General features: G+C 43.2%; 1 protein-coding gene across 1 annotated transcript in view; it reads left to right on the plus strand.

The window, feature by feature from the left end:
• Positions 1-596: 596 nt before the first annotated feature.
• Dpp4 (dipeptidyl peptidase 4) overlaps positions 597-12,376 on the plus strand; it is a 79,012-nt gene continuing 67,232 nt past the window's right edge. The window contains exons 1-2 of the mRNA XM_051166683.1: positions 597-817; positions 1,327-1,411. Of these exons, the coding sequence (XP_051022640.1) occupies positions 812-817; positions 1,327-1,411 (91 nt within the window). The 5' untranslated portion in view covers positions 597-811. The remainder of the gene's footprint in view (positions 818-1,326; positions 1,412-12,376) is intronic.

Genomic DNA, 12,376 nt, shown 5'->3' on the forward strand with positions numbered 1-12,376 from the left:
CTGGCTATTCTTCCAAAAGTCCTGAGTTCAATTCCCAGCAACCACATGGTGGCTCACAACCATTTATAATGAGAACTGGTGCCTTCTTCCGGAGTGCAGGTACACATGCAGGAAGAATACTGTATACATAATAAATAAATATTAAAAAAAAAAAAAGAAGTGGTAGTGTTATTTTTTTTTCCTGGCTTAATGAGAAGAGACACCCGCAAAATAAGTGGAAATTCACCTGGGAGGATTAATACAGATATTCAGCCTGAAGTGTCATTCAAAAGTGAACAATCACCCATTCTCTCTTTTTGCCAGCCAGATAGCATGGGACACTCAACCCCTTCTCTTAGCAGGACATACCTTTCAGGGAAAGAAACAGAGAACTGGTGGTTAGTTTCAGCAGTGAGTGAGCTGTGAAATCTGCCAAACTCCATGCCCTCTTGGACCTCAGCTTCCTCACTTGTTCACGCAAGTGAGCAACAGTTAAACCCCAATGTGCAAAGTACCTTTCAGCAAAGGGGGATCGCTGTCCCCATTTCTTCCACAAATGGGGATCCTGCATGCCACTCCCTGGCTCTTCTAGAGGTCCTTACTCGGTCCGTCAGTCCGTCGGTCTGCTGCCTCGCGCCCACACTGCGTATGAAGCCTTTACACCGAGCCCGCCTGGCGCTAACTAATGTTTAACTCGGGCCGAAACTTGGCGGCGAGTTCAGGGTGACTGTGTGCAGAGCAGCGGCGCAGGGCGCAGGACGTCGGTCTCTGCGCGCGGTTACTTCTGCCGGCGCTCACGCCTCAGAGCTCAGTTCCAAGGATCCGCCCGACCATGAAGGTGAGTGCACCTCGAGTCGCACAGCCCTGGCTCCAGGCTGGGGTTGTGGGTACTGTTTCGCCAAATTCTCCTCCAAACTGCCCCAGATTTCCTAGAGGCAACCAGGAGCTACCATTAGGCGGAAGCCACGGGGCCACTCTAGCAGGTGAAGGAACATTGCGTCCCGTGCACAGGCTTTGCTCTTTCAACTTTTTGCAGTATCCTACTGGGACCCAATCACTGAACCTTGTAGGTCCGGGAAAGTCACCCTTAGAACGCTCTCCCGGCGGCACCGCACCTTCATTTGGCTTCAGAAGTGTGGGTGGGTGGGAGGAGAGAAGGCAACAAGATCAGACGATCATGCTGGGGCCAAAATTCAAGGACTCCTACCTGAGTGAACCCCAAACCCCATCAATCTACTGGTGCACCTGCACCCCCCTCTGCCTCTGAGGGGGCCTAGGTCCCAGCCCTCTTCCCAGAAGAGGGACAAAGGCTTCCTTCTAATTGTTTGCAATCTGACCCGCTTGCAGACACTGTGGAAGGTTCTCCTGGGACTGCTTGGTGTCGCTGCGCTTGTCACCATCATCACCGTGCCAGTGGTTCTTCTGAGTAAAGGTAGAACCTTGCAACATTTAAAAAAAGCTAGGGTGGTTGGAGACTGGAGTCTGGGTCAGGTGGCTTAGTTTTTTTGGTGACTTGGACAGATGTGCCGGGTTATGGCGGAAAAGACTGTCAAGACTCCACTTGCATTTGCTGCTTCTGGGGGCTCCAGTGTTTAGGCCTTGAGGCTTCCTCGTTTTGTTGTGTATCACAAACACACACTTCCTGAAACTGGGGGAGAGGTGCAGTTTCTTTTTATTAAATGCAGTTGCAAAAAAAAAAAAACCAAAAAACAAAAAAATCTTAACTTCAAGTTGATTTTAGGACGTTGTGATTGCAGAGCTTCTAAGGAAATAAGTCAGCTTTTGAAGATCCAAAACATAGTAATGAGAATGTCTTAGGTGGACTGGGAAATGAGAAAGCGGGGTCCGTGATACAATTTGAAAGAGCGAGGGAGGGGAGGAAGGAGAGAGAGACAGAGACAGAGAGAGAGAGAGAGAGACACACACAGACAGACAGACAGACAGACACAGAGAGACAGAGAAACAGAGAACAAATGTGTTTCTCCTTTAAGAGTGAGCAGAATTTGTCAGTTGGAAGATCCAGTTGTAGAGAAGTAATTATTTGAGCATTGTAGAAATACTACAGAACTAAATTGCCACTGTGCATAGCATTGGGACCTGAAATCAGCCAGCTTTTATTGGGTTATTTCGTTGAAAGCCACCTGCATGCATTTGTATGCTCCAGCTCAGCTCTAACTTTAGGCACAAAACAGATTGATGGAATATCCACTACTGGATGCAAGCGACTGAGGATAGCTAGTCTGCATCTCCTTCAGCTCCTCTTCTCTTATGAACTGCTATTATGATTTTTTTTTGTATTGTGTATTTATGTATTTGTTGTTGTTGGTTTTTTGTTTGTTTGTTTTTTTGCTTTTTGTTGTTGTTGGTTTTGGCTTTTTGAGACAGGGTCTCTCTGTCTTAGCCTCGGCTGTCCTGGACTTGCTTTGTAGACCAGGCTGGCCTCAAACTCACAGCGATCCGCCTGCCTCTGCCTCCCGAGTGCTGGGATTTATGTATTATGTAGTAATTTCCCAGAACACATTGCGCACATTCTACATCAGTCATCCCTTGAGCTGGTCTCTCCGAGTGGACCCGGGTAGTTAAGTGGTCTTTCTCCGAGTTCAAGGCAACAACTGAGAATTAACATGTAGAGCTATCAAAAACATTCAAGTTCATAGTGGAGCAAAGGTACCAAAGATTAACCATTGAACCCACTGCTGATGATATTTAGTTACGATAATCAGTAGTTATTGCCGTTAGACAACTTAGTTCTGTTGACTCAGAACTAAGGAAGATCAGAAGTTCAAGGCCATCCTGGAAGGCACAGGGCTCTCTACCTCAAAGTACATAAAAATAAAAATTAAATAACATTCCTCACAAGGGTGAGGAAAAGATGGGCCATATCTAGAATCAAACAACCTCAAGTCTAGCTTCAGATAGGCTATTTTTCTCCACCAAACCAGGGCGGTATCACAACATCCAGGAAAAACTGTAGCCACAGAATGTCCTTAAGGGGAGCTTTGTGGGATTATGGCATATGGATAAAAGCCCACTTGGGATGGACAAGGAGTAATCATGGCGCCCAAGTCATGAACTTGCCTTGCAAAGGGCTTGCTCAAATTACTGTTAGCTGTACTGACTCTATTTTACTGGGTAGGGTCTGCACACTCCAGAGGGCATGTTTGGCCCTTTCTCGTGAACAGCATCCATTATCTTCTCTGAAAAAATATCAAAGATGTTCCTCTGTTGAGGACTTCCCTAGACTCACATGTCTGCTTTCAATGACTCTTTAAGCTGGAGAGGCCTGAGCACACTGTCCTAAGGACCAGAAGTAGATCCCTTGGGAAAGCTAAGAAAGCTTGAAGAGTTAGCAAGGAAAGTGGCCCCAAACAAGGTGCAGTTCACAATTTGGAAACTGGAAGCTACTTAGATGTGAATGGCTCTAACTTTTATTCTGGCTAACCTGAAGAAGATGTGGGGGAGGGTAGCAGAAGCTGCCTCCTGGGAGCCTGCTAGAAACCTGGTTTCCTAGTAGCTTGTTTACAGTTATATTGCCCTTTCTTTTCTTTCTTTCTTTTCTTTTTTTTTTGTTTTTTGTTTTTTTTTTGTTTTTTTGTTTTGTTTTTGTTTTTGTTTTTTTTTTTTTTTTCAAGACAGGATCTCTCTGTGCTAGCCTTAGCTATCTTGGACTCATTTTGTAGACCAGGCTGGCCTCGAACTCACAGCTCTCTGTCTGCCTCTGCCTCCCGAGTGCTGGGATTAAAGGCATGCGCCACCATGCCCACTTATTGCCCTTTCTTTTTACTTCTGAATTCTGTGTGTTTAGACAGAAAATGAAAGTCATCTTGTTTTAACTCTTATGTTATCATAAGGGGAAGAGATGACAGCCCGGGTGCCTGGAATTGCCACTAAGTCAGCAATACCTTTCCAGGGCCCCAGGGTAAGGGACTCTTACAAGGACCCAGCTTCATCTTGATGAGATAATGCCTGCCCCACCCCATTCCCAAGGTTTAACATCACACCAGCTCAGGGAAGGAAGAGGCAGGAAGAGAGAATGCAAAAGAAAAGAGAAAGAAGAGTGACAGGGAGAGAAGGAACCGAGGGGAGGGAGAGTTTTGAAAACCAAAAAAGCTTAGAGTATGTGCAAAGCAAAGAATTAAAGAGACAAAGGACAAGGGCCAACCCAAGTGCTTCCCCCTGAGAGGCTGGTTTAAGACAAGGTCAAGCTTTTCCATACGAAATGCTGATGTCAGCAGAGCCAAAAGCCCTAAATACACAACCGGACTGGGAGGAGAGACCTCAGAGCATTGTCTTTTTGTTTGTGAAGATAAAAAGCTTTCTTCGGAAGTCAGAAGTTAGCAGAGAGGCTTTGCCTTTCTCTAGGAAGAAATGAAAGGCCCCCAGTGGTGTGGCATGTGTGGCCTATTGCAAAGGGTCTCCTTAAACTTTCACTTACTGTGATAGAACATGTTAGATTTCATTTCCCAGAGAACCAGCAGGGAAACATGTCAACACATTACCTGTCAGAATAGTCAAGTGGACATGAGCCTTTCTCAGAGTTTGTGACTACTTCACCTTATGGTATGATATTTGAAATATTTACTTGTCAAATGGTTTTATTATTCAATTTAATCTTGGAATAGAAATGTCCTTCTGTTCTTTTTCCTGCTCCATGGTAAATTTCCTGAGTACCTTCTCTTATTTCATAAGAAACTTGATTTTTTTTTTCTATCCACCCCGAGTACTAAAAGGAAACCCAAATATGAGGAGAAAGGCATCACCAACAAGAGAAAAGATAACATCTTTGCCCGAGATGGTCCAGGGTTGATTCCCACTTGAGAGAACAGAAGGGAACCTGAATGAAAGCTTTGTATCTCTCAGCGGGCAATTTCTAAATGGCCTGTTCTGTAAAGGCTCAGTTGACTGTTGTCAACCTCCTGTCATCAGCAATTGGTCTTTCCAGGCCAGCAATTTGAGCTTTTGGTTCCCTAGCTATATGGTATGTGCCTTGACTTTCTTTCTTTCTTTTTTTTAATTTATTTTAATTTATATATTGACTTTACATCCCAATCATAGCCCCCTTCCTCTAACCAATCTGATTCCCTCCTCCTTCCTTCCCTTGTCCTTAGAAAAAGGGAGCCCCACCAACAACAACAACCCACGCCAGCACATCAAGTCGCATCAGGACTGAACTCCTCCTCATCCACTAAGGCCAATGCCTTAACATTCTTTGCCTTGGAAATCTTTTCCTTCCTTCTCAAAAGGGATCAGAGACTGAGAAAGAGAAGGTTGTTTGCCTGGTTAATGGTCAAGGAATAACAACTTAAAGGGGCTAATGGTTGGTTCAGTGTGCTTTTAATGTCTAGTACTGAGGCCCCAGGGGTAGGTGGTTTGTAAATAGCAGCTTGCTTTGTGGGGAAGAAGATGTGCAAGGGTGAAATAATAGTGGGGCGGGGTTCACTCTGTGCCTGGCACTGGGCTGCCAGCTTCCACGAATTACCTATTTAGTCCTTCAGACAACTCTTGTAGACAGCACTATTGTGATTTCTATTTGAAACGGGGAGAAGGGGTTACTTCACTGTTGTAGAACACAATTCTCCAAAGCGCCAGGCAGCAGGCATTATCTCCTAAACTATGGGTGAGGAATTTGGGTATGGATCACCTGGGGATTCAGGCTTAGGGTCTCTCCTAAGGCTGTCACATGAAAGATTAACTGATAATGGGGGATCCTATGCAAGGTCTTTCACCTAGTTTTTAGCTACAGACCTCAGCAAGGCAGCTGCATTCTCTCGCAGGAATCACAAGAAGGCCTAAGCAGGAAGGCCAGGTGCCTGTTGTGACTTAGCTTCAGAAGTGGCCATCACAGCATCAGTTCTGCTGTTTGGCATTAGCAGTACAGAACAACCTGATACAACATGGGGGGCTGACAAACACCAGAAGGTGCATATCACTGAACCATCTTGGAGGAAGGATGCCAAAGAAATTAAGAAACTTTCTTAGTGTTCCATAGAGTAGGGATTCACACCTAGACCATGTGACTCGAGCTGATACTTGATACTGTTAAACCCCACAGTCATTTTGTTAGCTTGTGATCAAGTATAAACTCAGCCGGGTCTTATTAGCATAATTGTCACAGCTTCTAATTTACATAGCTATAGCATAACGTCACAGTCACAGCTGTTAATCTCTATGTTCTAAATGTTTTGAGGAAAAGAGCCTGTTCCAGGGGCCTCTCTTCCTATCTATACACAGACAACAACCTTCAGAATTAATATTTCAGGCTTTGCCACCCCCTCACCCTATGTGATGCTGGAGAATCCTGGGGGTTACATTGAGGGCTTCATAAGTGCTGGGCACATGCTGTAACCATTGGGGTACCCCCAGGGCAGCATCTGTGTTTTTGAATGGTCTTATTGATAGTGAGAGTGAGCATGAACCAAGAGTCAGTTCCACCTACAATAACCTGAAAAGTTCCTTTCAAAGGCCTCTACTCACTCGAGTGAAGCTCAGATTCTTGACTTCACCACAGAAAAGAATTTCAGGACACATCAAGGACCCTAAACCAGAATCCCAAGGTGGTTTACATTCAAATTCCTCACCCACAGTCTAGGAGATAGTGCCTGTTGCCTCAAGATTTGGAGAAATTTGTTCTGACACAATGAATAAGTAATCCCTGCTCCATTATCTTTTTTTTTTTTTTCAAATGGAAATGTAAATAGTACTTTTTTCAAGAGTTGCTTTAAGGATTAAATGACATACATTGAAGTCCATAGCTCAATACAAGAAAAAGAGTTGGAGTTTGTTATGAATTATTATTCCATTAACGTAGAAGGTTAATGGAGAGAGGCATTCGGAGAAGAATTAGGTTCACCTAAGCATAGGTATAGCTTCTCAAGAGAGAGCTGGCCTTAAGTGTCTGCAGTAATCTTAAAGGAAGATTTTGGTGCTTTCAGAAGCTACATCTCAAAAGGTTGCTAAGGAACTCAATGAGATCATAGGTCTATTACTGGGTGCACCAAACAGGATTACAGCTGATAAAATAAAACCCAGTAGCTAAGGTTGCACAAGGAGTTGAAAATGTTCATAGGCTCATTTGTAAAATATCCAGAAAATTGTAGGTTAGCACAAGTGTTAAAACCATTATGAGAGGCACATATGCTCAGGACTTGAACATGGTTCCTGTCTATTTGAAACATCTCTACATAGACCACCTTTTCAGCAAGTTTTGTTAACTGTCTTCTTGACTCTCAAGCAGATTCCTGTGTGTATGTATAGGTGTGTGCGTGTGTGTATAGGGGTGTATGTGTGTGTGTGTGTGTTGTAGGGGTGTGTGTGCATGTGTGTGTATAGGAGTGTATATGTGTGTGTGTAGGGGTATGTGTGTGTGTGTGTGTGTGTGTGTGTGTGTGTGTGTGTGTGTGTCTTTTCCTTCTCATGTCTCTTTAATTGTCCCTGTTTTTCTCTCCTGACTCATTACGTAGTTTTGGTAGTAAAAGCTCATTCTAATTTATCACCAACACTATACTTGCTTTGTTTCTGATATAAGTTTTATTACTCCAACTAATCTTGACAAAATAGTTGATTTCAGAGAGATTTATATATTTTTAAACTTGGGGACACTACATCTGGACAGCTCAAGGACTTGCAAGTGATTACTAGATGTTGCGAATCCAAATCTTTTGCCTTCTAGCCTCCCTGAGCCTGTATGGTGGTTCTCAGAAACAACTGATTTGAGGAATCAGTTTTTCAAAATTAAGTGTTTAATCATTGCTTTATGGATGAATGTTAATCCCTTCATTGTTGTAAATCAATATCTTGTAAATATGTCCACATTTAGTCCTCACATCCCCAATGTGACCTCTGCAGGAAGGTGGCCTTTCAACTTGAGAATAACGGGAAACCAAAAAATTAGCACTTCTAAGTTGTTTTCCTAGTTTCCAAGTACAGGGTTTTCAGTCTTATGTTGTACTCTAAGGGTATAGTTTTATGAGAAGTTTTTCTATAGTCTACAGTCCCATCTCTCTGAGTGTACACATTGATGTACATAGTTCTTAAGTATTTGGTTCACTGTGTGAAAAAAAAAAAAAAGATCCAGGAATGTATATTATATAATTTACCCATTGTAGGCCTGAAAAAATAAAGTAATTTAAAGCAGGACCAACGCCTGTAGTGATCTCATTCCTGGTTTTCTGGAAACCATGGTAGATCAGGAAGTGTGATTGAGGAAGATGAATTACTGAGAGAAGAGCATAAATGTGGGACCACAGTGCACGCCTCCCCTGACTGCACAATCCCTAATCTGAGTTAGTGGTCCTATTCATATCCACCTTACTTAAGCTCAGTTACCACAAATCTTGTGGGTTAGTCTTATTTTTTTCTTTTAACACTTATTTATTCTTTTATTCTATACAATATAATTACTTCATGCATGAGAAATAACATCTCTCCAGAGATAGTCTTAGAGTAGCCAAGGCAGTATTTATCAACTTAACACATTTATTTATTTATTTACTTACTTACTTACTTTACATCCTGGTCACGGCCCTCTCCCTCCTCACCTCCCAGTTCCACCCTCTCTCCATCTCCCTTATCACCCCTGCCAAATTCTTCAGAAAAGAAGAGCCCCCACCCCATCCACCCCAGCTCATAAAGTCATATCATGACTGAGTACCAACACTTTTTTTTTTTTAATACCAAGAACTATTGTGAGTGTAGGGACATTTCTGAGAGATATGCACACAGACCACCTCCTCTGGGCCTTTATAGTCCACTGCAGGCTCACTTCAGGCAAGTACAGAAATCATTTCAGATGGTAGCAAATAACTGTTACAAAAGTAAAATGGGACCGGGAGATGATGGATACGGATGACAGATGCTGGAAGGTTTGAATGCATGAATCACATGGTATCACTTACACTGAAATGCATGCCTCTGATTCCTGCGTGGACAGTGTTTTGGGGCAGGGGCTAGTTTGTACTGATGGGAGGGGAGATTATGGGTGCCCTGGAGATGAAATAAGTTTGTTTGTTTTACTGAGCTGTATTTCAGAGATAAGGCAGTGTGGGAATGTGAGAAATTCCTGGGAGAAGAGTAGGGAATGCCTAGACTCACCAGCTGAGCCTCCTAAACTGCAGAGGTGTGTCTGTCCAATTCACTGTCCTCCCCCCCCCCCCCCCAGGCCAGGCTTTGGCTTTTTTTCTGTAACATTCTCCCAGCGCAGCCTTGCAATTCTCCTGCTCAGGAAGTATCTTTGGAGTATATTGTGAACGGTGGAACTTTGTCCTGAGGAACATAAAGATGAAAACTATGATCTCTGTCCTCAAATGGGTCACAGTATTAAAGGACACCTGAACATTAACTGCAATAAGAGACCTAAGAGCTCTTCTTGTGCATGATCAAAGTGCTATGGGAGTGTTCAGAAGCAAAAGTCAAGTATTGTCCAGGAAAGTTGGTATAAAACCAACCTAGCCAAGCATGAGGGATTAATGATTACTGGGCCTGAATATAATTGTTCCACTTCCCCAACCCCCTGAGATCACTCCAGGCATGCAGGTCACACCATCATGTTCATATTCCAGCAACTGATAGGCCCAGGATTCGTTATGAAGATCAATGTGATATTTTCATCTGCAAGAAATTAGACTACCTGACCAGAGTTGTTTGACATGCAGAATCTCACCACTGCGGTATTATAAGCATCTTGTATAACTAGGAGTCTACAAGTAAGGCAGTGTCATGTGTCAGTGCCATAACCAGACAGCATACTCAAGGCCCTAGGTCTTTTTGCCTTTCAGATCTGTCACCCTCACATTGCTTGGCAGTTTTTCTCCAGCGAGTCTTCTATGGGATCTCTCATGCCCCTTTTCCTGGTCGAGCACAGGTACTTGAGTGCACCATCTGCTCACAGGGCTTTCCTGGGGAAGGAGCCGAGGCTGTTTGGCATCTACGGCCCACTGCATCATTGGAAGAACTAGTTCTAGAAATCCCCCGACCTGGGGCAGACTTTCCTTACATTTCATTGCCTAAAAATGTTGTCTCTTCTCTATTTCTGAATTTATTATTAGCAAGGAAAACAGATGCTCGTTATTGGGCTAGACTAATAGGTACCAGCCTTTCCAGGGAGGAAGAGGAATGCAGTTCTTTAGTGCAGGGAAGAGGGACAATTTAGGCTGAGCTGAAAATTCTGAAAGACAGGAGAGAAACAGGCCGTGCAGACTGCCATGCATACGGCCATAGTTCCCCTTTCTTTGCATTAAGAAGATGCACGTTCCCAGCAAAATACAAGCGTCAGGATAGCTCTGTACCCCAGAGAACTGGATCTTCTAACTCTCTTCTCATTTTCTTTCCTAGCTCCCTAAGTTTATTGTAAAACTGTATTTTAATGGTCCTTTTTTTCCCCAGGGCACACTAAGTCCAAAATTGTCCTCATCTTGGCCTCCAAAGAAATTATAAGCAGGAAAAAGTGAACTTGCAACATTTAAGATACAAATTAGAGACAAAGGGAAGTCAGGAACATTTAAAGAAAATTACTATCTAGTCTCTCATATGAGAACATAGAAACTATCACCTTTTATTCAATTTGCAGCCATAAACCTTGACATAAAAAGTCAATATAAAACGAGCAATTTTTCCTATATTTATTAATTTTAGTTTTTGTGTATGGATGGTTTGCCTGGATGCATATCCTTGCACCATGTGCATGTTGTGCTCTGAGAAGGCAGAAGAAGGCATCAGATTCCCTCGGACTGGAGTTACAGACAGTTGGGAGCTACTCTGTGGGTGCTTGGAATAGAACATGGGTCCTCTGAAAGAACAGCCAGTGCTCTTAACTGTAGAGCCATCTTGCCAGCCCTGAAATAAACATTTAAAAAAAAAAAAAGATGGTGAAAATAAGATCTACAAAAATTAACTCAGGATAAGAAAGACTCAAAATAATTAATGACCATAAAAACAAATGAAAATCAAATCAAATTACTTCAAGTCCCTAGAAACTATGACAATTTTACATGGACAAAAAAAGAACATAGCTGATCTCTCAAATCCTTCAAATTTTAAGTCTCTCTCCTCTCTCTCGTGTGTGTGTGTGGGGGGGGGGAGGTGTAGGGGGCATAGCAACAATTCTGTCTAAATGGAAGTAGTTTAGTCACACCAAAGAGAATATCCAGAACCCAGCAAAGAGTAGCCCCTTGCTCCTTCCTCATAGCTCACTTGTGGTCTGTTGTGTCAGGGGGGAAACCACTTCTGGAAATCACCTGATTTGTCCACCCCCTTAATGGAAGATTCCTTGTATTACCCACCCCTCAAGCCTCCATCTTGCTTCCTGCTCATTCTCAGATCAAGACCCTCCCTGCTATTATAATGAGAAGCCAAAACCATTTGAAGATAACTCAGTTCTTACAAGCCCATCTATGCATCCAATGAGGATGCGGGGCCAAATCTCTAGTTCCTATATAAAGCCAGGCCCTCCATTTGTGCCCTGTATCCCATCCCTTTGTTCTTATCCCACAACAAATCCCACGACAAACGACTCCTTTGTCTGTAGGATCACTATTTTGCTCATTTCTATTCAATTATAAACATACCACAATCTCTCACATCCTGAAAAGTGAACCTCCTACTCTTTCTCTGACCCTTTACTGCAAAACCCCATAGATTTTTTTATTACCATCATCTGATTAGTCAAAAACTAGAATATTAGAGATCTTAGGTACAGGAGGATTTCTGTCTGCTGGGGCTGACGTGGAAGATGAACTCATGTAGCTAGGAATGTGTGCATTCTCTAAGAGGGAAGAGGCACCCTGGCTGGGAGTCAGTAAATAAATGAAAATTCCAGTCTTACAATCCTAATGAAATGAATCTGACAACAGTATGATGAGCTTGACAGCAGATTTTCCCCTAGGGTCTCCAGATTCAAACCTAGGCTAGCCAACCCTTGACTTGACACTTACTGTACTCTGAGGAGATCCAGCTGTGGAAGGCTGGACTTGGCGACCTACAGATCCAGAGCTTATAAACTGGGGACTGGGAGGTGGGGCTGGTTATAAATCCATTGAGATTGTAATAATTTGTTAAACAGCAATAGAAAACAAATGCAGCGGTCAAATTTAAACATAGACAAATCATGTCCTTCTCCCCCTCAAAACCATTCAGTGGCTTCTGTCTCCTTAAAGGGAAAACAGAGCCATTGGCCAAAAAACATGGCCAGATCAGTTGGTCACGAGATCCAACCCCGCTTGTCCGAGCTCCCTATTGTCTCTCTGTGGCTCATCCTACTAGCTCCCCTTTCTCCAGAGTTTGTTTCCTGAGTGAGTGTGATGCCCTCTTCCTCACCTTCAGATCCTGTCTCAAACGTTTCTTATCCATCAGCCTTTCAACCTCTACTGGTGAAAACAGAAACATGCTGACACGAACATTCCTC

This window comes from Acomys russatus, chromosome 24 (genome assembly GCF_903995435.1).
Source record: "Acomys russatus chromosome 24, mAcoRus1.1, whole genome shotgun sequence".
NCBI classification, from domain to species: Eukaryota; Metazoa; Chordata; class Mammalia; order Rodentia; family Muridae; genus Acomys; species Acomys russatus.